At 51.9% G+C, this 22,838-nt stretch overlaps 9 protein-coding genes across 9 annotated transcripts; 5 read left to right on the forward strand and 4 right to left on the reverse strand.

Annotated features, from left to right (window-relative positions):
* Positions 1 to 4: 4 nt before the first annotated feature.
* M438DRAFT_367490 (beta and beta-prime subunits of DNA dependent RNA-polymerase) lies at positions 5 to 4,028 on the reverse strand. Its single transcript, XM_029907959.1, has 3 exons — positions 3,349 to 4,028; positions 1,617 to 3,298; positions 5 to 1,561 (listed from the first exon to the last, which is right to left on the reverse strand). The coding sequence occupies exons 1-3, from the start codon at positions 3,823 to 3,825 to the stop codon at positions 76 to 78; spliced, it is 3,645 nt and encodes a 1,214-aa protein (XP_029758213.1). The 5' UTR covers positions 3,826 to 4,028; the 3' UTR covers positions 5 to 75.
* A 91-nt stretch (positions 4,029 to 4,119) lies between these two features.
* M438DRAFT_347717 (ras small GTPase) lies at positions 4,120 to 5,675 on the forward strand. Its single transcript, XM_029905968.1, has 6 exons — positions 4,120 to 4,529; positions 4,591 to 4,663; positions 4,729 to 4,748; positions 4,810 to 4,872; positions 4,924 to 4,995; positions 5,044 to 5,675. Exons 1-6 carry the CDS (start codon positions 4,480 to 4,482, stop codon positions 5,315 to 5,317), a joined length of 552 nt encoding a protein of 183 aa, XP_029758214.1. The 5' UTR covers positions 4,120 to 4,479; the 3' UTR covers positions 5,318 to 5,675.
* A 104-nt stretch (positions 5,676 to 5,779) lies between these two features.
* M438DRAFT_347719 (uncharacterized protein) lies at positions 5,780 to 6,955 on the forward strand. Its single transcript, XM_029905969.1, has 3 exons — positions 5,780 to 6,171; positions 6,259 to 6,536; positions 6,593 to 6,955. Exons 1-3 carry the CDS (start codon positions 6,128 to 6,130, stop codon positions 6,715 to 6,717), a joined length of 447 nt encoding a protein of 148 aa, XP_029758215.1. The 5' UTR covers positions 5,780 to 6,127; the 3' UTR covers positions 6,718 to 6,955.
* Positions 6,956 to 7,077: 122 nt separating this feature from the next.
* On the forward strand, positions 7,078 to 8,480 carry M438DRAFT_347720 (GroES-like protein). Its single transcript, XM_029905970.1, has 2 exons — positions 7,078 to 7,783; positions 7,842 to 8,480. The coding sequence occupies exons 1-2, from the start codon at positions 7,375 to 7,377 to the stop codon at positions 8,468 to 8,470; spliced, it is 1,038 nt and encodes a 345-aa protein (XP_029758216.1). The 5' UTR covers positions 7,078 to 7,374; the 3' UTR covers positions 8,471 to 8,480.
* Positions 8,481 to 8,723: 243 nt separating this feature from the next.
* M438DRAFT_278503 (uncharacterized protein) lies at positions 8,724 to 9,518 on the reverse strand (the record flags this gene model as incomplete). Its single annotated transcript, XM_029901009.1, has 2 exons — positions 8,724 to 8,834; positions 8,895 to 9,518. 2 exons carry the CDS (start codon positions 9,516 to 9,518, stop codon positions 8,724 to 8,726), a joined length of 735 nt encoding a protein of 244 aa, XP_029758217.1.
* Positions 9,519 to 11,446: 1,928 nt separating this feature from the next.
* On the forward strand, positions 11,447 to 12,976 carry M438DRAFT_347722 (Thi4-domain-containing protein). Its single transcript, XM_029905971.1, has 2 exons — positions 11,447 to 12,435; positions 12,499 to 12,976. Exons 1-2 carry the CDS (start codon positions 11,809 to 11,811, stop codon positions 12,868 to 12,870), a joined length of 999 nt encoding a protein of 332 aa, XP_029758218.1. The 5' UTR covers positions 11,447 to 11,808; the 3' UTR covers positions 12,871 to 12,976.
* Positions 12,977 to 13,246: 270 nt separating this feature from the next.
* M438DRAFT_357538 (uncharacterized protein) lies at positions 13,247 to 15,684 on the reverse strand (the record flags this gene model as incomplete). Its single annotated transcript, XM_029907180.1, has 3 exons — positions 13,247 to 14,572; positions 14,622 to 15,256; positions 15,309 to 15,684. 3 exons carry the CDS (start codon positions 15,682 to 15,684, stop codon positions 13,247 to 13,249), a joined length of 2,337 nt encoding a protein of 778 aa, XP_029758219.1.
* Positions 15,685 to 16,847: 1,163 nt separating this feature from the next.
* M438DRAFT_357539 (SIS domain-containing protein) lies at positions 16,848 to 17,722 on the reverse strand (the record flags this gene model as incomplete). The annotated part of the gene is made up of 2 exons (XM_029907181.1): positions 16,848 to 17,297; positions 17,351 to 17,722. 2 exons carry the CDS (start codon positions 17,720 to 17,722, stop codon positions 16,848 to 16,850), a joined length of 822 nt encoding a protein of 273 aa, XP_029758220.1.
* Positions 17,723 to 18,865: 1,143 nt separating this feature from the next.
* On the forward strand, positions 18,866 to 22,339 carry M438DRAFT_278525 (Rad4-domain-containing protein; the record flags this gene model as incomplete). The annotated part of the gene is made up of 5 exons (XM_029901014.1): positions 18,866 to 19,486; positions 19,539 to 19,736; positions 19,791 to 20,181; positions 20,232 to 20,821; positions 20,873 to 22,339. 5 exons carry the CDS (start codon positions 18,866 to 18,868, stop codon positions 22,337 to 22,339), a joined length of 3,267 nt encoding a protein of 1,088 aa, XP_029758221.1.
* Between the last annotated feature and the right edge of the window lie 499 nt (positions 22,340 to 22,838).

Genomic DNA, 22,838 nt, shown 5'->3' on the forward strand with positions numbered 1-22,838 from the left:
AGAACCCAAACCAGACTCCATTTTGGTATAGTTAAAAGAAGATGCAAATGCTTATATGAACAGTCCCCCTTTTATCTACGGCGTAACATCGAATCTCATCTTGACACCCATAGCTGCCAACTCGACGTCCAAGTATCGCAGAACACCAGGAACAGCAACGACAGTGACGTCTGAACCACCGACGAACTTATCACCTCGGCCATCCTCCCAAGTATCGCTGTTGGGTTCGGAGCCAGTAGCCTTCTTACTACATCTCCTACATCTAACATTGCTTGCATTAACACCCTTTCTGCGTCCATACTCGTTGACAGTCGGTTGTGCGGAAAGGAAAGATCCACAGCCACGGCAGATCCATGCTTTTTGGTAATCGGAACAGTTCATCAAACGATCTTGCAGCAAGAATGCTGTACCGTGGGCAATCAGAGAATCTCTCTCCATCTCACCGACACGAATACCACCACCCTTGGCACGACCCTTGATGGGTTGACCAGTCAACGCAGTGACGGGACCGGTGGTACGGACCTGGAACTTGTCGTTGACCATGTGACGCAGACGTTGGTAGTAAACCACACCCATGTAGATATCGGCACCGAGCTCTTGGCCAGTGATACCAGAGTACATGGGCTCGTTTCCGTAGTAGTTGAATCCAGCACGCTTCAGTTGGTGACCGAAGTACTCAACGGCAGTCTCGCCTGCGGTGTCCTTGAATTTGAAGGGGGTACTGTCTTGCGCAACACCGTGCATACAGCCAGCCTTACCGGCCAGCGATTCGACGAACATACCAATGGTCATACGCGAAGGGAAAGCGTGAGGGTTGATGATGACATCAGGCTGCATACCACTCTCACTGAAAGGCATATCCATGACGGGCCACTTCTGGGAGCAGACACCCTTCTGTCCGTGACGAGAAGAGAACTTGTCACCGATGACGGGCGAACGAGGAATACGGAGTCTGATGCTGAGCATCTGGCAGGGTTCATCAGCACCAGTGTCTGTGCCAAGCATCTTGATCTCCTCAACGAAAGCCTCCTCGTGGTCCTTGTATTTGTGCAAGTGAGTAATACCGTCACGGTTGACGAACTCGCCAGTAATGGGATCCTTGGTGACAGTGTGCGATGCGGCGATAATGTCACCCTCCTTGACCTTCATGCCGACAGCGATAAGACCGTCGTCGTCGAGGGTTGCGCGCCATTGTGCTTTGACGAGACCGCCGGGAGCGAAACCGAAAAGCTTCTTCACGTTACCACCACCACGGCCACGTCTGCCGCCATTGTCCTCGGCAAGGTCAACCTTTTTGGTCTTGTAGACAGTTCCGTGACCGAAGCCACGCTCGTGGGCAGACTTGTTGATAATCATAGCGTCGTCCATGTCGTAACCAGTGTATGAAATGACAGCAACAACGGCGTTGGTTCCGTTAGGGAAGTTGTCCAAGCCGTACTCGTTGTATAGGGGAGGTCGGACCACTGGTGTTTGTCCAGTTTGTAGGCGATATGACTTGTTGTCGGTACGGTATTTGAGAGCAGTTCCAGGAGTACCCATGGTTTGCTTACCCATCTGACACCTGTGGTTTACGAATTAGTCCTTATCCTTGCACATTGATTGTCAATTGGACGTACTGATACATGTTACGCGGCGATTGATTAAAGTCTGAGAAGGGTGTCTGGTTGGCGAGGATAGAGAGGATGTTTGTGGGGTCGAATTCGACGTGTGTTGAGTCGCCTGAGACAATTTCGGGCTCTGTGCAGGCAATGGACATGAAAGGCTGTTCGAATGGACCGACAAAGTCCTCCTTGCCGAGGGGCAGGTACTTGACAGGTCTGAACATTCTAGCTGCTTGTGAGAACATGTAGACACCAGGGTATTGACCTCCGTTCGAGTTGGGGATGTAACCGATCTCAAGCTCGGAAGGTACGCCGTGAGTGCCTTCGACCTTCCAGTATCTGAGAGTGTCTCCAATTACACGAGCCTGCTTGGGAGAGCAGAAGCCGAGAATACGGCCATCGAGCATGACGACAACGCTGTCGTCAACGGAAGCTGAGGGGGTTTCGATTACGCCAAGTTGTGAGATAAGGCCGGGAATGGCCTTGGTGTCGACGCTCTTTGTGGCAATTTTGCATTTGTGGGCCAAATGGTTGAGCAGACCGCAAGGAGAACCATCGGGAGTGTGAACAGGGCAAAGGAAACCCCAACTTTCTGGCAATAACTTTCTGACGGTTGTGGTCTTCAGTTGGGCGAAGAAACTACCTCTGTGAACCATGCGGAAATGACTGATGAAACGCCAGAAGTTAATCTTTTCAGCAACAACAGTGAAACCAGAAGTTTGTTGCAGATCCAGACCACTGGGAGAGACGAGGTTACCAGTCGACAAAAAGTAATCCAAGGCCTGTGCCAAATTCTCGTTGGTTCTGCGAAGGATTTTTGCACTGAAGTCGCGCTCGAACTCGTCGGAGACGATGGGTGCCCAGTTGGTGGTTCTACCCCAGTCGCGGAGTTGCAGACCAATTGAGTTGAGCCACTCCTCGATGCGCTCCTTGATGATCATACCGTAAAGGAAACCGGGCAAGAGAATCTCCTGGTTCTGGACAGCATCAGGGTTGTCAACAGCGCACTCTCCGCCGACAAGGGAGTACAGCTTTCTGGTCATGAAGAGCAACATGCGGAACTTGTCGGCATCGTTGGTCTCCTTGGTCTCGGATGATCCCAGATGAGGAAGAACGATTCTCCTCAAGAACTCAGCACCAGCGTCCTCGTCAGACATGTCATCGGGAACACTCAGGACGATGCGGAACTTGCTTCCAAGGTATGCGCGTGTCTTTGCCTGGCCGTGGATGTTGTATGCCTTGTATGTGCGTAGCAAAAGTTCGACACGGTCGGTGACGAACTGCTTGTCTTCAATGCCCTTGCTTCCAGCAGGACCGACCAAGCCCTCGAAAATCTCGCGGTCATTTGTCTCGACCAGAGCCTTGAAAATCATCATGACGGGGATAAGATACTCGTTCTTGCGCCATGAGAAACGGAAGGTGACATTTCCATCGCTGAGGTAGTGGAGGACGTTGGTTTGCGAGGTTTGATCGGGTCTGACGGAGCGGATCTGGATACCGAACTTGGTGTAGGTCAAACCTCTGTTGACGAAAGAGGGACGAATAATGGCCATGGGGTAGTTTCGTCGGTTGACAATGAGCATACGGATCAGCTTCTCGATACCGTTGACGATGAAGTATCCTCCCAACTCTTCAGTCTCTTCTCTCTTGTCGACCAGTTCCTTAGGCGAAAGACCCTCGAGGTGGCAGCGGTTGGACTGTGAAAATGGTGTCAGCTGAAGCCTTCAGGTCAGCGCAAGAAACATACGCGCAACATAATAGGCAGAGAACCGAACTCTCTGACGCTCTCTCTCCACTCGCCCTCGTTGATGCGCCACTCGAAGCGGCCTCTGAAACGACCTCTGTAGGTACAATGACGCTCTCTGCATTCTACAGGCAGGATCTCGCGCTTCTTGTCGATCTTGTTCGAAGGAGGGAGCATGCTCTTCTCGAGGAAGACCTCTTTCACGCGGACCTGAAGCCTGTTGCGCTTGGGACCATCGGCCGAGAAGGGCTCATTTGGGTTGCCATCGAAGAAGGTCTTTGTACCAATGTCGCGAAGGGCATGGTGAAGTTGGCCCTTCTCAGCAAAGACGGCGTTGAAGGACTGAACATGAGGGTCGACGGCCGAGGCGAGGGTAGGGTATGCCGACTTGTCTGAAGGAGGATTGCGGAACAGTTTGTGGCGGCGCACCGTGTCGAAGTCGGTCGACCACTTGCCGTTCTCTTTCGATGAGGGTGCCATGGTTTTGTATGTGTCGAGGTACTCGGGAGGTGTTGCTGGTTGATGCAGGCAAGAGCTCAACCTCTCAACGCCCTGGTGTTCGGGGCTTGTTGTGATTCCAGAATTGTATTCGATCGCCCTTTCTGCAGTTGTCCAGCTTCCTTCCCTTCTTCAATCTTCCTTCGTGATATGGTTGGCAGCACCGTGATAGCAGATGTTTTTTTGCTTCGAATCGTTCTGGAAATTTTAGCGCCGAAAAAGCCGTGCCAAGCCTTTCGAAGTCTCCGAGGCTCCGTTCTCTCGCCGCATCTCCAACTTATCGACACTCGACTCAAGTGACCGCGGCTGTCAGAAGACGATTTGACGCTTATTGTTCTTACATCTTGCTTCTAATCGTGAACCAATCCTTGCGACACCTAGGGTCCTTGTAACCTTGTCCAAACAGTTAAATTTCGTGACAGCAGTGCCTCAATCTGCGGATTATCCTTCGCCTTGATTCTACATCATCAACACCTCCAATAAGAGTTCGACCCTACCCGAGCCCCGCTTCTGCCTGTGCCCTGCGCTTTTGGCCAAACCATCTGTCCGTGCAACCATCGAGCTGCTCTACTGTTGTTGCCTGCATTCAACTCTTCGACACCCTCCTGCAGTGCCTAGTCTGCCAACCTCAACATCATGGCAGGTCTCTTCAAGCGTCTCTACGACTGGCTGCTCAGCCTTTTCTGGTATGTTCTCTTTGTTGTTCAAGTCGGCCATTTCCTGATATGAGACCTCTCTTGCGATCAGGGCGACTGAGATGGATGTTACAATGATCGGTCTTCAGAATGCCGGCAAGACGTCTCTCTTGAGAGTCCTAGCAGTAAGCAGCCTATCCTGACCTTTGAGATCCTGCTTTGAGAGGCGATATTGACAGTCTGTGATCAGGGCGGAGAGTTTACGATCGAGTAAGTCTGGTGTCGTGCTACAGTGAAAATCGTGAACTAAACAGTGTCTGCAACGTGATAGCTCAATACCTACTGTCGGTTTCAACATGAAGAGAGTTACCAAAGGCCATGTGACTTTGAAGTGGTAAGCGCTGCCCGACATTAGTGTATCGATAACGAGACTCACTGAATGCAGTTGGGATCTTGGAGGCCAGCCAAGGTTCCGGTCAATGTGGGAACGGTACTGTCGAGGCGTCAACGCTATGGTGTACGTCTTCTAGCCCTTGCAAACGTACTTGTGTTGATGTGAGAATAGGTTCATCGTGGATTCAGCAGACAAGGAAGCCTTGCCTGTGGCACGAGAGGAGCTGCACGTGCTGCTAGAGAAGCCTGCCTTGGAAGGTATCCCCTTGTTGGTGTTGGGTAACAAGTCCGACCTTCCAGATCACCTCTCAGTCGACGAGCTGATCGAGGCATTGAATCTCAAAGCCGTAACGCACCGTGAGGTGAGTTGCTACGGCATCAGCGCCAAGGAAGAAACCAACTTGGACGCTGTACTGCAATGGTTGATCGCCAGGGCGAGCAAATGATCTTTCAGTTGAGGTCAGAGCATTCATTGCAGTATAGAGGCTGGCTTCCAGTCATGAGGTTGATGGGCATTTGCATAGGGCATTGCAAGCGATGGGGTTTAGATGGTCTCTTTCCTGCGAACCAGCAATGGCAGCGTAGCGTAACGGCGGGTGCACATGGGTGTCTTCTTTGTTTCTTTTTTGACTTCCGGCGGTCTTGTTGCTTTCCAAGCGGGCTAAGGATGGGATTATGGATTCACGAAGAATACGACAGTCATCAGACGCAGTTTAACGATTGATGTGAACACGAAGAAAAGGGGAGAGAAAAGAGGCAGGAGATGGCCAGGAAAACCTGCAGCTCTTCGAATGTTTCAAACCCCTCGATATCATGTGGGAGTGCAATGCAGGATGCGCTGGCAACGCTGGCACGATTTGGAGATCCGGTGGCTGATCAGCACAGCCACGACAAGTGTGGCTGGATCAAGCCTATCGCGTTATCGCCTCTTTACCTTGACGGTCATCTGCTCCACAAGGGATCCCAAGACAAAGTACAGCATCTTTTAGGCACCCTGGAGTGAAAGAAATAGAGTCATGACAATTTATTCCCAGATCGGCCGACAAGCCGTAAAGCGGAAAAGCCATGCCGTTCACTGCCTCACTTGGTGGCAGTGGTACCAGTAGTCGCTTGGCCACCAAGAGTTGTCGTCATCTCTACCCATTCCAGATCACAAAGGTCTCACAACCAGCTCTACTTAACAGTCGCGCTCCCTGGCCTTTGTCTTTTGGCACGCGTGATTCTTACATACACATCAACTTCTTCCACCCGCAAACATGCCTATTCTCGAAGCTCGTCAATACTATGGTTATTACAACCGGTATGTTCTACTCGCGCGCTATTCGGCGTTCTGCCTATGAGCTCATCAATATTTGCGCGACTCTCTCGCTGACATGAATTCCCATAGATGCTACGGCAACAACTGCAACAGCACTTGGAACAGATGGGGACGCTGGGTGCTTCTCGCCTGCATAATTGCTGTCTTCTTCATCCTGTTCTTCCTCTTCTCGTGCCTGTCCGCCAAAAGACGCCGTAGACGCGGCGCCAACCCCTACTACGGCACTGGATGGACAGTCCGTCACGGCACGCCTACCTACAACCAGAACGCGCCGCAAACAGCTCAGCCTTACTACGCCAACAACACCACGGCTCCTCACTACAACAACTCCAACAACCCTCCTCCAGGTATGCGAACATGTTGATGCACTTCCTGTCATAGCGTTTATTGACATGCATCACAGCTTACAGCCCTCCTCCCAACACTACCAACTACCATGGCGGCAACAACATTGAGCTGCAACAGCCTCAGGCCGCCTACAATGGCAACTACGCTCCTCCTAAGGACCCTCCTCCGGCCAGATACTAAGCAAGGTTGAGGGTTGAGGATCGTTACAACACCCCTCACCACATGAGACGCTGTAATGAGGACTGGGAACGGGATTGGGATTTGGCGCGGGAACAATGGCGTTACGGATGGCGTGGCTTTGATACCCCAAAACAGCTACGGCCATGATGAAGACAATGGGCTTTTTTTCTATGTTCTCTCACGAAGGCTGTACTATTCTAATAATGAAAACGTTCAAATAACCGTCGCTTCTACACCCAATCCCATTACGTCACTTACGATCTCCCTCGGCTTCTCCAGCTTGATATTTTTTCTGGCTTCACTCATGACCAGTTTCCAAATTTCAAGCCGTAGGAATACACGATGCTTTTGGTATCATGGCACTGGTCCACAGAGATGCCTCGCTTGATCCACTCCCTCTGGATGTGGCACCGGTTTAAAGACCATTCGTGCATCTTTACAGCTAAACGAGAGACAGACTTTCACACGAAGCGATGATGACTGATCAACCTCCAAGCTCGATGTTTCGGATTATTCAGCAGGCGACGATGTGTTTCTAGAACAAGAACCCCCCATATGCTACCCCTCTTTTAATACAACATTTCATACTTAAGAGCTTCTCCAATTGACTTTTGAATCCTTCAATCCATACACACATTTCCACATCACATCACAACAATGGCACCCTCAAACATGAAGGCCATCAAGGTCGTTGAAGCCAAGAAGGCTGAGATTCAGGACGTTGCTGTTCCTAAGCTCCGCGACGACTATGTCCTGGTCAAGGTTGATGCTGTTGCATTGAACCCTACCGACTGGAAGCACATTGACTATCTCGCCAACCCTGGAGCCACTGTCGGTTGTGACTACGCCGGTACCGTCGAGGAGGTCGGCTCAGCTGTCCAGAAGAAGTTCTCCAAGGGTGACCGCATTGCTGGTTTCTCCCACGGTGTCAACTCTGCCAACAAGGAGGATGGTTGCTTCGCACAATACGCTCTCGCCAAGGGTGATGTCCAGATGAAGGTCCCCGAGTCTCTGTCCACCGAGGATGCCGCCACTCTTGGTGTCGGTGTCACCACCGTTGGACAAGGTAAGCAGCAGCAACAAGACTTACACAGCAAGGCAGAGTGCTAACGCAATTGGTTCAGGTCTCTACCAGAGCTTGAAGCTCCCCCTCCCCACCGAGCCCGCTAAGCAGCCCTTCCCCGTCCTCATCTACGGTGCCTCGACCGCCACCGGTACCCTCGCCGTCCAGTACGCCAAGCTCTCCGGCCTCGAGGTCATCGCCATCTGCTCTCCTCACAACTGGGACCTCGTCAAGTCCCTCGGCGCCGACGCCACCTTCGACTACAAGGACCCCGAGTGCTCCAAGAAGATCCGCGAGCACACCAAGGACAACCTCAAGCACGCATTCGACTGCATCTCCGAGGGCAGCTCCCCCGACATCTGTGGCAACGCTCTTTCCAGCAAGGGTGGTGTCATCTCCTTCCTTCTCCCTGCCAAGTCTTCCCGCGAGGACGTCGAGGACAAGAGCACTTTGGGCTACACTGTTGTTGGTGAGGCCTTCAGCTTCGGTGGCACTCCCATCCCCGCTAAGCCTGAGGACTTCGAGTTCGGTCGCATGTTCTGGGAATTAGCTGAGAAGCTGTTCGCCGACGGCAAGGTCAAGGCTCACCCCAAGGAGGTCCGCAGCGGTGGTCTCGAGGGTATCTTCGGTGGCTTGAACGACCTAAAGACCGGCAAGGTCTCCGGTACCAAGCTCGTCTACAAGATCTAAGAGGTTGGACCTTAATATTTAATGACATGACAAAATGTAAATAAATACTATTAATTTCTGCTGCAAAGAAAAGCAAGAACACATTCCTATGAAAACTCCTGGTATACCCATGGAAAAGCAAAACTCATGATCCTAGCCATGCTTTAAGAATTTGTGCGTGCGCCCATCTGGTCGTAAACGGTTCAGATATGCTGACTTGTTCGTTATGTGATGTTCCGACTATCATTATTTCGTGGACGTGTCTCGATCGTGATCAAGGTTCGCCTGGCCCGCTGACCTTGATATGAGGCATTGGTGCTGGCGGACTGCCGTTCGAGTTATCGTTGACCCTTCTCCACTTCAAGACCGGGATCCTCTGGTCACCCTACAAATGTATTAGCAATCATTGTCGAGCAAAACAGCCTTTGTACCACGAAACACTCACCCTGATCTCCGTGGGCTCCTCACTACCCAACACCAACACATTATCGTCTTCCTCAAACTTCCACGTCCTGACTTGGATATCCCCTAACCAACCGGGGAGATTGCACACTTGGAAGGTATGTCTCAAGATTTCTTCTCTGCCAATACCTTCGTCGCTGATGTAATACGGCCCTGCATACGAAAACGATCGCTTACCAGCCTCGGCCCATTGTGGTTCCTCGCCTTCGCCGCGTTTGAATGACATTTGGCCGGGGATCAACATGTGTGCGCTCATGTAGCCGTCGGGCGTGTACATGATGAGGCCGGTGACGTTTTTGGTCATCGGGAAGGTTGGGCGTTGGAAGCGGCATGAGGGTGTTGGGTAGGCGACGTAGGCTTCGAGACGCCATGCGCCGATCAGTCTTTGCCTGAGGGGACGCTGGGGAGGTGGGCTGGGTGTCTTTGAGAGGGTGTAGTAGTCGCCGTTTAGGTCGTCCATGTTGGATATGTTGATGCTGGGTGAAGAGCCGTTCAGGTCGTACAATGTGCCACCATTTGTTGTTCTCGGTGTGCTGGAGCCATTTGACATTGTCTTGAAGCTGTAGTTGAGACTTGGACTCGGTGGTTCCGTTCGAGTCTCAGACATCTTTGGTGGGAAAGGTGGAGGTGAAGGGGGCGTGACTGGTCGTAGTAATGGTCGGGCTTTGATCGGCTGTGGTGACACAGGTTCCGGGGACTTGGGTCTTGAAGACGATCTTGACCGTGATCTTGATCTGTTCTTGCGATAAGGGACGACCTTTGGCACTTGCAGATAGGCTGTGCTGGTCAAGGTGATCACCTGGCTCGGCATCGCGAGACGGCAGTATGAACAGATGGGTTGAGAACAGGGACAGGTGGGTTGAAGTGATAGCAGTCAAGGGACGAGAGGTCCGGCATCGAAAGAATCCGAGAAGGAAGAGAAAGAAGAAAGAGAGAGCAGGAGTAGACGTGAGACCAACTGGGAAGATTGTACAAACTAATAGACTCGAGAGTTTGGAATGTCCTATTTCATTCCATCGCCGGCAGCACGGCAGTATTCTGTCACGGCAGGGCTTAAGTCATGATGTTTCTCACTCACCCGTGAATCATCAGCTGCTGATCAAGCCAGCCGCCAGCCTTTCTAAGCCCGAATGCTCACACTCGTGTACGGAGTGTGTGTGCGAGGTAGGTTGGAAAGCATCAAGGTGGGGCTCCGGACAGAGAGGAGTAGTCCGAAGTGCAAAACTTGGCGGGTCCTTCCTTCTCACCTCTGCAGCATCGCAGCAATAATCTTAAAGATAAAGGCGGACCCAAAGACCGTGACTCCTCTTTTTCTGCCAACAAATTGCTAGAAGATTGGATGTTGTTTGGTCTTGCCTGTTTCCAGCCGTAAGCAATGATATCGACGTGCAGGTAGATTCTGCAGAGGTCGCATGGAACAGCATCATCCCGCACCGAATGTAGTAATCGACACTTCCGCATCTGCTGACATTAACGAAAAGCGGCTGAATGCATGGATGCGCCCTTGGGGCTCCTTGTCCAGGCCGCCTGCTTTCACATGGCAGTTGTTGAAAGCAAATTGTCCTCGGCCGACCTCCAGAGAGCAATCTAGACGAACAAGACCGGAGAAATGGGCTGCATGAGGTCTTGTCATGGTTTGCTTGGCTGAGGATGGACACGATGAGGCCAAGGACTCCAGTCGTTCCTCGATGGATCGTTTGACTTCGCTTGAGCCGAAGCCTATTCATCGCGACATCGCGACCTCCAACCGCGAGGAAAACTGGCAGTCACAACAGAAGCCCCTCAGCATGGGCGATGGCTTCATCGTCCACAGCGGAGAAACAGGGCAGCTGTTCAACGAGTAATGGACCATCCATACTAGTGGCACAACAAAGCGATGATGAAGAGGCTCATCCTGGTGTTCTTCAACCGCACTTCAACGGACCTATTACTCGAGCACATCCTCCGCGCATACGTGGTGAGAGTCAATATTAAGCGCAGGTGTCTTCTTATCGACAGCATGCCAAGCCCCGACCTGCTCCTACATCTCACCATCTTGAGAAACCATCCAGCATTAATTGATTAGAAGAGTACTCCATGGGAGCCTTTTTGAGTATGGCTACTGGTGTAGCTTCTACGAATTGTAAGAGTTCCGTGTATCTTTATAGCTACACCTGTATAACGAAGCACATCACCCACGCTGGATACCAAACTCCACGTGCTCGGTATCACTTCCTCAGGTGGTTTACTCGGTAGTATCGGCCCGCCTTTGACTCGTACGGCATAACAGTTTATCCATACAGGTCCGATATCTGCCAATTGACGTCGAGGGAGCTGTCGTTCAGGTCAATTCTCGTACCGTGCGAGGGAGGGGTCGTAAGAGCACCCTTCTCAAGCCCCGCACTCGCATGTGCTCCTCAGATAGCTGGGTATTTAAGAGTCACATTTGTTCAATCCTTTCTACTTTCTTCTTCCTTCTCTTCAAACACAACTTCTCAGTCAAACAATTACTTGTACCGTCGCCCCTTGCGGCCTTGTCTCTCAATGCTGACTCTTCGAGCAGGTTCAACCGTTCTACGGTACGCTCATCCATCATGGATCGATGCGTGATACACCTTTCAGATGGTATCTTCTGATCGAGACGATCAAGGGTCAAGGTAACTTAAAACAACGGGTTATACCTGATGCATGAGCGGGTGTCTGATAGCGAGCTTCTGTCTGCCAACCCATTGATCTCTGATCATGGTCATTGGTGTCAGAACTGTATCGCCTCGCTATCTTTCTGAGATTATACCGCCTGAACTTGATTTTCTGGATAATACCAGCGAAAGGATCATGCATATCGAACCTCCCTCTTGTGCCTCCAAGGCATTGTTCTAATCAGCAACAGATCCACACCATCTTAAACCTACATCACAATGTCTCCCCCTGCCATGATCTTCCAGGAGCCCGTCTCTCCTACTGTTCCTTCCAAGAAGTTGAACCTTCCTCATGAAGCTGCAGTTCCTGTTGGAGGACAGACCAAGCCTGAAACCATTGAAGCCATGGCGGGTGACTGGCAGTCTTTCAACTTCCGTCCCATCCGTGAGTCGCAGGTCAGCAGAGCCATGACTCGTCGCTACTTCTCCGACTTGGACAAGTACGCCGAGTCCGACGTCGTCATCATTGGCGCCGGCTCTTGCGGTCTCAGTGCTGCATATTGTCTGGCTAAGGCTCGTCCTGACCTGAAGATTGCCATAGTCGAGGCCGGTGTCGCCCCTGGTGGTGGTGCTTGGCTCGGTGGCCAACTCTTCTCAGCCATGGTCATGAGAAAACCTGCTGATGCCTTCCTCCGCGAGATTGGTGTCGCATATGAGGAGGATGGCGATGACAGCAACTATGTCGTTGTCAAGCACGCCGCTCTCTTCACCAGCACCCTTCTCAGCAAGGTCCTGCAGTTCCCCAACGTCAAGCTCTTCAACGCCACTGCCGTCGAGGATCTCATCACCCGTCCCCGTGAGGACGGCACCATCCAGATTGCCGGTGTCGTCACCAACTGGACTTTAGTAAGTAGTAACTTCCTTCCAAAGCCTTGTCAGTGGCCATCACTAACCATTCTCATCTAACAGGTCAGCATGCACCACGACGACCAATCCTGCATGGACCCCAACACCATCAACGCCCCCGTCATAATCTCCACCACCGGCCACGACGGCCCCTTCGGCGCCTTCAGCGTCAAGCGCCTCGTCAGCATGCAAGCCATCAAAGCCCTCGGCGGCATGCGCGGCCTCGACATGAACAGCGCCGAAGACGCCATCGTCAAGGGCACCCGCGAAATCACCCCGGGCCTCATCGTCGGCGGTATGGAGTTGTCCGAGGTCGACGGTGCTAACCGCATGGGACCTACTTTTGGTGCCATGGCGCTCAGCGGTGTCAAGGCTGCTGAGGAGGCGGTTGCTATCTTTGAGCAGCGTCAGAAGGAGTGTGCTGCCTTTTACTAAACGTGTGGCATGCTTTGAGATGTGGTTCAAGCTTCGAGCTTGAATCAATGACACGGTCGTTACCTGTATTGAGAATTGAAATGACAAAATTACGTTGATGTGTTGATTATTCTGTCCTTTATTTCCCTTTCCGTGTCTTTGAATCCTGATGATCGTGCATTCTGTCGGATGTTTGAACTGTCAAAGACGACTGTGCCAACCACGCATCAAGCGATGGGATCGACCTCCCGAAAGAATGTGCTGTCAGAAGACACGAGAGGAAAGGCACGACAGAACGAATTGGGATATCATAAATCAATAGAATTCTAACCATACATTAAACAACTTGCATCCTCCATAGACCATAGATAACCAACGTCAATCAGGACCAACCATTCTAGTCCCTATTGACAACACGCAAACTGCGTCGAGGAGCCAACACGGTCCCCCAAAACGACGGCGTATTTCCCGCCAAAAGATCCTCAGGCGCACCACTATCATCACTCCTCCTCCCCAGCAAGAACCCATCCACACTCCCCTGGCCCACAGTATCAGTCCTATAAGCTTCATTATACCCCCAATCATTATTATCATTTCGCTTCGAACTTTCTCTACCACTTGCATCTTCGCTGAAAGCAGCAAAGGGACGACGGTCGTTGGAGCCTCCACTGGAGGATCCTGCGCCGGTGGGAAGTAGGCCGGGGATGGTGGGGTGGTTCTTTTCGTTCAGGACGGCTTGTTGGGACATTTCGACGTGGCGTTTGTAGAGTTGAAGGCGTTTGCGGTAGAGCCAGGCGCAGAAGGCGAGGTAGCAGACGATTATGAAGAGGACGCCGGCGATCACACCGGCGACGATGGCTGCGATGTTGGGCCCACCGCTACCACTTCCTGAACCCGAGTTGTTGTTGCCACCAGGGCTACCTGTTGATGTTGCTGTTGAGCTGGAAGTTATGGTGCTGTAGATGATTGGGCTGCCCGTCTTTAAGGGACCTTCTTGTGGTATTTGAGCAGGTGCTGTGACAGTAGCTCCGCCTTGAGCATTACCACCAATGACAGAGATGACTACGTCAGGAACCTGGTAGCCGTAGGAGCCCTCGAGACCGCCTGAACTGCTACCGTTGGCCAACTGAGCTGGCTGTTGGTTGAAAGGATTGGTACGAGCATTTGAGACCCAATCTGCGGCATTGGATCCTGTGGGGGATGCTGCGTCTGCTGTTGCTAATGCGCCAGATCCCGAGGCTGCGACCGTGCCAGACGAGCCGCCAGAAGCATCAGAGGATCCAGCAGAACCAGAACCAGAGCCACCACTAAGTGCGGTAAATCCAGTTCCCCATTCCAAGCTGCTCGCGTTCAGCACATAGATACCAGGACTATCGCAGCTGAGTTGATCGCCAACATATCCACCGACCAGAACCATCTGCCCGTCCCACATGTGGCACGAATGGCCGGCTCTACCAGGCGGTACTGATTGCGACTTTTGATCAACTTGAATCCAGGTGAATGATGGAACAGTGAGAATCCAAAGGTCATCATACTGAGTTTGGTTTCCAGCGGGAATGAGGTTCTGACCGCCGAACATGTGGACTTGATATGAGCTGCCATCAGAGGCAGCTGCGACTGCAGCGCATGGGTTTACACGAATCTTTGGCGTTGGTCCGCTTGTCGCTTGTTTATACCAGTTGGACGTGGCGATGTCGTAAACATCTATAACGTTCATTTGTGTCTGTAACGTTCGGTCAGATCTGAAAAGCGCGCGGTCTTGATTGGCTTACGAATGTGTCTTCAGTTCCTCCAGCCAAACCGAGGAGGATGCCCTCTGCGCCGAATCCAGGAATGTATACAAGCAGCCCATCTGCACGTTCAGGGAAACCAGCGCTATCTTGAGCACCTCCATCCGTGACATTCCGCCATGCGCCATCATTGCCTGCAGCTTTGTTGTCCGAAAGCGAAGCGACTTGACTGTTCTGGTATCCAGGGAAAGTGAACTCGATCAACGACTTGATGTAAATGCGCGCCACCTGGTTTGACCATCCTTGAGTCGTGTGTGTATCTTCATGGCCACCAAAGTAGAAACCGCGACCCAGTCCTGGTACTGAGGCGCCAGCGCCCTCGGCAGCACGTTGTACTGATTGGTCTCCAGATTGGGCATTCTCACCAGACGAAGTTGTCGGGTCGCTATGTTCGTACCACTGAGAGTTCACTGCGTTGTACTCCCACAAAGAAAAGGCCGAGGGTGGACTGATGGGGCTATCCGAGAACTCGCCACCGTAGAGATACAAAGACTCGTGATCGTTCCAGAGAAAGCCGTTGGAAACATTAGGCGGACCAGACGGTTGAGGCAGGCCAGTCAGTAAAGGGGTAGAAATCTGCCAGCTCTTGGTCAGATCCATGGACAGGAAGTCGTTGTCTAGGAGTGCTGGTTAGTTACTGGTCATACAGTTTTGGTGCAATCCTCTTACTCCACTTGTTCTCGGTCTGTCCGGGTTCAGTGGTAGCTTGTCCACCATAGACGTAGAGCGTGCCATTGATCACGGCAGATTGGTGCGACCATCGTGTACAGACGTCAGTGGGGCTATCTGCTCGAGTTTCTAGGACCATCTTTCTCTCGCGCGGCACAGCTCGACTGTCAACGCCGATACTAGGTGCAGCATTGCTTCCTGTTGGAGTTGGTTGTCGTATGAACGGGAGTGTGGCTGTGACGATGAGAGCGACAGCGCCTAGTTTGGCGAGGTATCGGTTGCTCGGTCGGTTTGTCGAATCTATCGTTGTGGAAGGCCGTTGCTGTCCATCTCTTTCGTTTGCTTCATTCTTCTTGATGTCCGAGTCTGATCGCATATCCGCAAATGTTAGATAGCCAGCTGGTGCTAAGAGCAGAAGGGCAATTCTTGTTAAGGAGTTGATCTGCTGTGCTGACAAGACCGATCGTAGTCTGTCGAGATGGATGTTCAAGTCATACGGTTTGGGAGCACAAAATTACAGGACAAGGTGGAAGTTGATTCCTCCCAGTAATAACATTGCATGACAGCTGAAGATCACACGTCACAGCGCCATCGATGTGCGGCTGAAGGTACAAAACAATATAAACCAGATATAAGGCAGGGGCCGATTTGCGCGAGTCGCTACCGAGGCGGAAAATAGATTGGAGACATCCGCACTGTGACGTGAGGGTATCGAGGAGGAATAGGAGGTCTTGTGCTGCGAAACGCCTATCTTCTAGGCAAGACTGGCATGGTGTAGTGTGAGATGTCGTCACAGAACAAGTTTTGGGAGAGGAAGGCGGGTGTCGAGGCTTCGCACGGCCAATCGTCCAAAAGATCAGCCGGCGTCGTTGCCCGATGCAGGCAGCCCTGGACACCGACTCCTCGAACCGGAGTACAAGGATGTGCTCTTGCTCGCTTACACAAATGTGACATCTTGTCGGCCTTTTTCACAAACAAGCAGCTTGGGAATGGCTTTCTAGAAAAGTCTGGTGGTGGAACAGCCGCGTCGCTGTTCAAGTGTTTCAATTCTGGTGGACATCCCACATGCTACGACACTTCAGGTATTCCCTTTCGAGAGACCAAGCGGATTCTCTACGACTTCTCAGTCGTCCAGTGACTACCAAGGGTCTGTTTCAGCCACCTGTATTGTCTCGCTTTCTTTCCAAGACACTGGACATGGCTACAGAATCCGCTGCGCTATCCGGTGTCCGTCACCTTCCTACAACAAATCGCCTAACAACAGAGGGGAGTGTATGAAACAGTTCGAGTTCCGGTCCGGAGAATCAAGACGTTCACCGAACGTCTGATGACCTCGATAGGTCGTGCGTCATGTTTGGTGCGCTCGTTGGCAATTTTAACGATTGTGGCCCGAGGCATTGCCTGCGAGTCCTGAAGTGCTGATTTCGACGACCAGCATCAGAAATGGCAATCCAGGCGTTGAGACTGGAAACTCTGAAAGAGTGAGGTGTTGGTGCGTACTGCTACTGTGGCATCGCTCGCCAATACAACAGGACTCTTTCAGCTGTCGCTCTGTGCGGAAATGCTCGGAGATGGCAACTCGAGAGGAACAATGTCGAGAGTTGTAATTGGTTGCTGGTAAGCGTCGGCAATGGCCTCTGCCGACGCCTTGGTCACAGCACCGATGGCTCCTCCAGGATGGTTCTTCTTGAATGTCTTGCCCTTGTTCTCATGCAACTGGTCGGCCACGGTGAGGGCCAGCATGTCGCCGATGGCAATTTGTACCGTGGTTGATGTTGTCGGTGCTGAAACACCGAATGAGACTTCTTCCAACTCGAATAGAGGCGCGGGAAGTAAGACGCCATTCTCGTGCTCTTTCAGAAGTGGGCATTCGGATGCCTTCGATTGGGAGGTAAGAGCGACAATCTGGAGTTTGCGAGGTAGGTGAGGGAGAAGGTTGATCAGTTCGGGGGTCTTGCCGCTGTACGAGATGAAGAAAAGGACGTCGTGCTAGACCGTGTTGTCAGTATGCTGTGTTGCAAAAGTGAGAAAGATGAGCCTACCTCTCGGATGTCACCAAGATCGCCATGGGCGGCCTCGGCAGCGTGCATGAAACTGGCCGCGATGCTCAAGCTCTTCAGCGTTGCGACTGTCTTCCTGCCAACAAGACCGCTCTTGCCGACTCCACAGACAATCACCTTTCCTCCTTCTGCCTGAGACTTGGTGATGCATTCGACCGCTCCAAGGAGCCCCTCTCTGGCATGTGGATCTGTCTGGTACAATCTGGTGACATGAGACAAGGCAGTTGCTTCAATGGACAGAACTCGAGTAGCACGGTCGAGAATGGACATTGACTCCGGATCATGGATGGTGGACGGAGGAGTGATCGTCATACGTTGGCGCTTGCACGGCCTGGGAGAAGCAGAGGTGTGCATGTTGGTTGAGGCGAGCAAAGTGTCCAAGATATTCTTGCTGGTTGATACCGAGTCTGGGGTGAACAAGACTGGTGTGAGCGGGATATGCTGCGATTAAGAGGGTGTAAGGGTGTGGGGCTCCAGAGTGTTGACGAGGACTACTTGTATGTATCGCTAGGCAGTACTCTTGCATGTGAAGGCCAGGAAGAAGAGGAGCACCTGGAGGATGCGTACGGAAGACATTCCACAGTAGTTACCCCAGCGTCTAGATTGTCTATCGTCCCGATCTGCTCCTGGCACACACTAGTACCAGGCCCGTCATGGATCGCATCGCAGGCATCGGATGTCATTAGTCATCGATAGCCAACCATTTTCAGGTGGGAGTCTTTGTTCAGCGCCGTGGCTTTGCTTGGACCGTTTTTTGTTGGAAGCACGCGGCCTGTGCTTCTTACAAGCTTATATTTGACGTCTCGATCTTTGTATGACTGAGACCGTCGCCCCGTTTCTTTCATAAAGAGCCCGATCAAAGACCATAACTTGCACCGCGGTTGTCGGATTGGCCGTGGATGCTGGTCTATCTGCTGTGTTATGCGTCTGTCTCGAAAAAGTCCTGTGTGCTACGATGTTCAGACTGACACGTTCAGGACGCGAATGCCCGATTGGACTGATAGTACAGATTAGATTGAGTCGGATCTTGAAAGGGTCCGAGTCCGACTCCGTTGAACGCGATTTCGATCGTCGCTGTCGTGATCGCGCGCCCTGGGGGTCCCCTTCTTGACCAGTAAGAGTGGCCGAGGGATACGTATACCTGATACAAGCACTGCAGATAGAGAAGAACAGTCGTTTCCAAACACAAGTTGCGGTGACAGAACTAGGAAGGTCGTCAGAGTCTGGATGAACTCAGGTTGAACATGTAGCCAACGCGTTGCGATTGGGAATTTCGTACGTCATCGAACGGAGAAACGCGCTGTCTTTCACGCTTTCACTTTCGAGCGTTCGCATACCGTTCTCTACAAACGAACAATTGGGTGAAAGTACTTCGAAGTTCGATTTCACAGTGTGGCGACCGACGAGTCTGCATGAAAGGTTGATAGCGCGTTGAAATGCTACTCAAGTTGGATCCGCTTCATTGGGTACATTCATACTGCTCGCATCGTTAGCGCAATGGCTCCTTCTACAGCGCAAAGCAAGGCGCAGACTAGAGCTCAGGATAGAATCGCTGCAGTTCATGGTACGGCCAGAACAAGATCGAAGCGCAACGCCCCGGCTCCCGATGACGACCGCGACGTGTATCGCAGCCTGATATCTGAGGCATCAGTCCCGGAAGCTGTCGAGAGACCACTCAAGAAACCTCGACTTGGAAGACAGCGACAAAATCAACAGCCAGATGCTGTCCATGATCCTGCTGTCGAACCGCGTCAAGCATCCGGAAAGCCAACTGGACGTGACAAACAGGCACTGCAAGGTCAAACTTCCGAAGATGAAGCTAGACCCCAGCAAACAATCATCGACTCCGATGAGTCCGAAGACGATGATATGGATTGGGAGCAGGTCGGTTTGGATCATGTCGAGTCCAAACCATCTGCTATCCAAAATGACAATGAGATTGGGGACGTGTCGTTAAAAATCAGTACAAAACAGGCACAGAAGAGGGCAATTGTAAAACGGAAGCCTGCCACCACTGCCGAGAAGTTACTCCGATTGGAAGCTCATGAAGCTCACCTATTGTTCCTGCTCTTCCACGTTCATGTCCGCAATGCTTGGTGCAACCTGGCAGAGGTTCGGGTCTGGCGTTTCTTCTCATGGTGGCTGTCTTCAGTGTGCTGACGGTTCACAGAACAAACTCAAAACGCTGCTAATGCCAGACATCGTGTCACTACTCCATCCTGATCAATCACTAATCCAATTCGGCCAATCACAGCAGTTTATGGCCGGACTCGAGAAGGCGGTCTTTGTATGGAGACACAAGTTCAACGTCACTGCCTCGGGTATACGTAGGCCCAACTGGGCTGACGGACCGGAAGGTATCAGAGAAGTATGAATTGTTGGCCCAGTACAACGATTTACAAAACGCTGACATGCTTCTCAGCAAATCAGGGCAATAGAGGATGAGTTTGCTCCTGTCGAGAAGCAGGATTTTGTGAAGGCAGCAACAACTCTTTCTGGATCCCAAGACATCAGTGCACAGCTCTTCTGTGCTCTTCTCAGGTGTGTTGGTGTTGAAGCTCGGCTGGTCTGCTCGTTACAACCACTGCCTTTTGGCACATCTGCAACCAAGTCTGCCACACCTGTCAAAGGCAAGACTACGGTATATGCAGAAAGCGACAAGGACAACACTAGTGCAGGAGAAACATCTGCAGGCTCTGCATCAGAAGGATCTACCTCGTCTCGACGCAGGATCATTGCTCCTGGACGCATTCGCCGATTCGGCAAGCCCAATCTGAACTCAGGAACTCCCACTCCTAAGTCGACGACCCCTGGTAAGAACCCAAAAGTTGTAGGGTCAACTCCTCAGCTAATTGTAATACAGTCAAAAAGAAGAAGCGGCCGGTTCGCACGCTAAGTTATCCTGTGTATTGGGTAGAAGCCTTCAATGGAGCCTACCAGAAATGGGTTCCTGTCGATGCAGCCGTAACAGGTACAGTCGCAAAGCCAGGCAAGCTGGAGCCACCTGCTTCCTATGAGGCAAATTCCATGACCTACGTGGTGGGTTTCGAAGATGACGGCATCGCAAGAGACGTGACACGTCGCTACACTAAGGCCTACAATGCCAAAACTCGCAAACTGAGAGTGGAAATCACAGAAAGAGGAGAAGAATGGTGGCATAAAGCGCTCAAGGTCTTTAAGAGAACCTCTTATCGCGATCGTGATCAAGTTGAGGATGCCGAGCTTGCAAAGAAGGATGCAACCGAGGGGTTGCCGAACAACGTGCAAGACTTCAAAGATCATCCTTACTATGCTTTGGAACGACACCTGAAGCGACATGAGGTTATCTGGCCGAAGAGAGCGAGCGGTAAAGTCACCGTCGGAAAGGGTGCTCTTGAGCCTGTCTATCGACGAGGCGACGTTCATATCGTGCGCAGCGCCGACAAGTGGTACAGATTCGGTCGTGAGATCAAGGTATGTTGCCTGCTCCTTTGTCGAGTTGGTTTTGACTAACACTACTTCTAGCCAAATGAACATCCACTCAAGCATGTACCTGCGAGAGTACCAAAAGGCCGAGCTCAAGATCTGGACGATGTTGACATGGACGAACCGCCAGCCACTGCTCTCTACGCCTTCTCTCAAACATCGTTGTACGTCCCGCCTCCAGTGGTACATGGCCGAATACCGAAGAACGCCTTTGGGAACCTTGACATCTACGTGCCGTCCATGGTTCCCCCTGGTGGCTACCACGTCAAACATACATTGGCCAAGAATGCTGCTCGTCTCATCGGAGTTGACTATGCAGACGCAGTCACTGGGTTTCAATTCAAAGGTCGTCACGGTACAGCGGTCACATCTGGCGTTATCGTCGCACAAGAATACCGCGAAGCTGTCGAAGCCGTCATCGAAGGCTTCCAATACGATCAAGAGAACGAACAAGCACGAATGTACAGCTTGGAATGCTTGAAGATGTGGCGACGCTTCTTGGCTGGTCTGCGTATCAAGGAAAGACTAAGCGAGTACACTACCTCTGGACCCAAGACTGTCAAGCTAGAAACAGTCAAAGCAAGAATGGATGAAGCAGAGGAAGCTGAAGAAGATTCGGTCGAGGCCGGCGGCTTCTTCCCTGACGCAGGCGAAACCACTGCACCGACTGCCCATCGATTCAAAGCATCTGAGTCGAACACATCTGATCAAGAACACGATATTGCTGAACAAACGCCTCGACTCCGACGACAAAGAAAAGCCATGGTCGAGAGTGACCCGGAAAGTGATGAACAGAGCGAGGAGGAATACGAACCATCACCTCGCAGGCCACCTGTCCGACGTCGCCGCATGGTGAGCGAGAGCCCACTTGCCTCCGACAACGAACACTACGATCAACCCGATCAAGGTGGAGGCGGTTTTGTGCCGGAGGACAACCAAGATAACACGGACGACGGAGGAGGCTTCCTACCAGATGCAGACGGAGACGAATCTGCAGGTGGGTTTGTGCCTGAGGATGACAGCGCTCAAGCAGTCGATCAACCCAGTGGTGGACCTGTGCCTGAAACCTCCAACATGGAGTCTACTTCTGACTCCGGCGGTGGGTTCATGCCCGAGGGCGACGATACGACTCTTGAATCTGGCGGCGGCTTCCTGCCTGAGGCTGATGATGGAGGGATTGGAGGTGGATTTATGCCAGAAGAAGAGGCACATGAAAGTCAACCGGTCAATCTATCAGCATCCGAGGATGCGCAAGAGTGTAATGAGCAACAAGATCACAGTCGGAAAGCTGTTGTCGAAAATCAGGCGAACGACACTTTCGACCCCGATGAAGCAGACGATACCTTCGATCCTGACGAAATGGAGGTCGAGACTAGAGGCCTACCCCGAGGAGACTCACCGCGCGTTCACAGACAAGAGGAAGAAGAGGATGAAGATCGCGGATCCTTGTTATCGCATGATCCGGAGGATGACGATGCCGAGCCAGAGTGGTTACTTAGTGATTAGACAAATCACATACATCGATGAGGTATGCTCGTTCCTAAATTCAGCATCATTCAGCTTGTCACGTTAACTCTCTACCGCGTGCATATTGACTGGTAAGCTGTGAGTTCTGCAATACCATATCCTCCTTCCGCTCGTCTCAATATCAAAAACAAGAAGCAAAACAAAAACAATTCTCCATCATCATTGAGCAAAACAAACTTCACCTACTACGTAGGTGAAGAACTAAACTCAGCCGGATGGCCTGGTTTGCTTTTTGATCCAGATCCAGATCCAGATCCAGGTCTGGGCGGATTGCCCAGATATCCAGGCATCCAGGTGTTGTCGTCCGAATCCAGCGCGTTGCGAATTAAAGGAAAGGTTGGCGACGCAGGGGCTCGAACCCAGTCCCTACACCCCGAGTCTCACTGTTGTGTTGAACGCATCATGATGAACGACAGGAAACCAACTAGACTAAATAGTTTTCGTGGCCATGTTCCCTCGGGGTGAGTGACAGAATTTC

Source organism: Aureobasidium pullulans (assembly GCF_000721785.1).
Source record: "Aureobasidium pullulans EXF-150 unplaced genomic scaffold scaffold_16, whole genome shotgun sequence".
Taxonomy (NCBI): Eukaryota; Fungi; Ascomycota; class Dothideomycetes; order Dothideales; family Saccotheciaceae; genus Aureobasidium; species Aureobasidium pullulans.

Excerpts from the sequence above, each read along its gene's own strand:
- M438DRAFT_367490 (XM_029907959.1), bottom strand. The coding sequence starts at position 3,825 with ATGGCACCCTCATCGAAAGAGAACGGCAAGTGGTCGACCGACTTCGAC. Across the intron at positions 3,299-3,348 it reads CTCTGCCTATTATGTTGCGC|TCCAACCGCTGCCACCTCGA; the intron begins GTATGTTTCTTG and ends CCATTTTCACAG. Across the intron at positions 1,562-1,616 it reads TCGCCGCGTAACATGTATCA|GTGTCAGATGGGTAAGCAAA; the intron begins GTACGTCCAATT and ends CGTAAACCACAG.
- M438DRAFT_347717 (XM_029905968.1), top strand. The coding sequence starts at position 4,480 with ATGGCAGGTCTCTTCAAGCGTCTCTACGACTGGCTGCTCAGCCTTTTC. Across the intron at positions 4,749-4,809 it reads GGCGGAGAGTTTACGATCGA|CTCAATACCTACTGTCGGTT; the intron begins GTAAGTCTGGTG and ends GCAACGTGATAG. Across the intron at positions 4,996-5,043 it reads CGAGGCGTCAACGCTATGGT|GTTCATCGTGGATTCAGCAG; the intron begins GTACGTCTTCTA and ends ATGTGAGAATAG.
- M438DRAFT_347719 (XM_029905969.1), top strand. The coding sequence starts at position 6,128 with ATGCCTATTCTCGAAGCTCGTCAATACTATGGTTATTACAACCG. Across the intron at positions 6,172-6,258 it reads TACTATGGTTATTACAACCG|ATGCTACGGCAACAACTGCA; the intron begins GTATGTTCTACT and ends GAATTCCCATAG. Across the intron at positions 6,537-6,592 it reads CTCCAACAACCCTCCTCCAG|CTTACAGCCCTCCTCCCAAC; the intron begins GTATGCGAACAT and ends CATGCATCACAG.
- M438DRAFT_347720 (XM_029905970.1), top strand. The coding sequence starts at position 7,375 with ATGGCACCCTCAAACATGAAGGCCATCAAGGTCGTTGAAGCCAAGAAG. Across the intron at positions 7,784-7,841 it reads TGTCACCACCGTTGGACAAG|GTCTCTACCAGAGCTTGAAG; the intron begins GTAAGCAGCAGC and ends CAATTGGTTCAG.
- M438DRAFT_347722 (XM_029905971.1), top strand. The coding sequence starts at position 11,809 with ATGTCTCCCCCTGCCATGATCTTCCAGGAGCCCGTCTCTCCTACTGTT. Across the intron at positions 12,436-12,498 it reads TCGTCACCAACTGGACTTTA|GTCAGCATGCACCACGACGA; the intron begins GTAAGTAGTAAC and ends CTCATCTAACAG.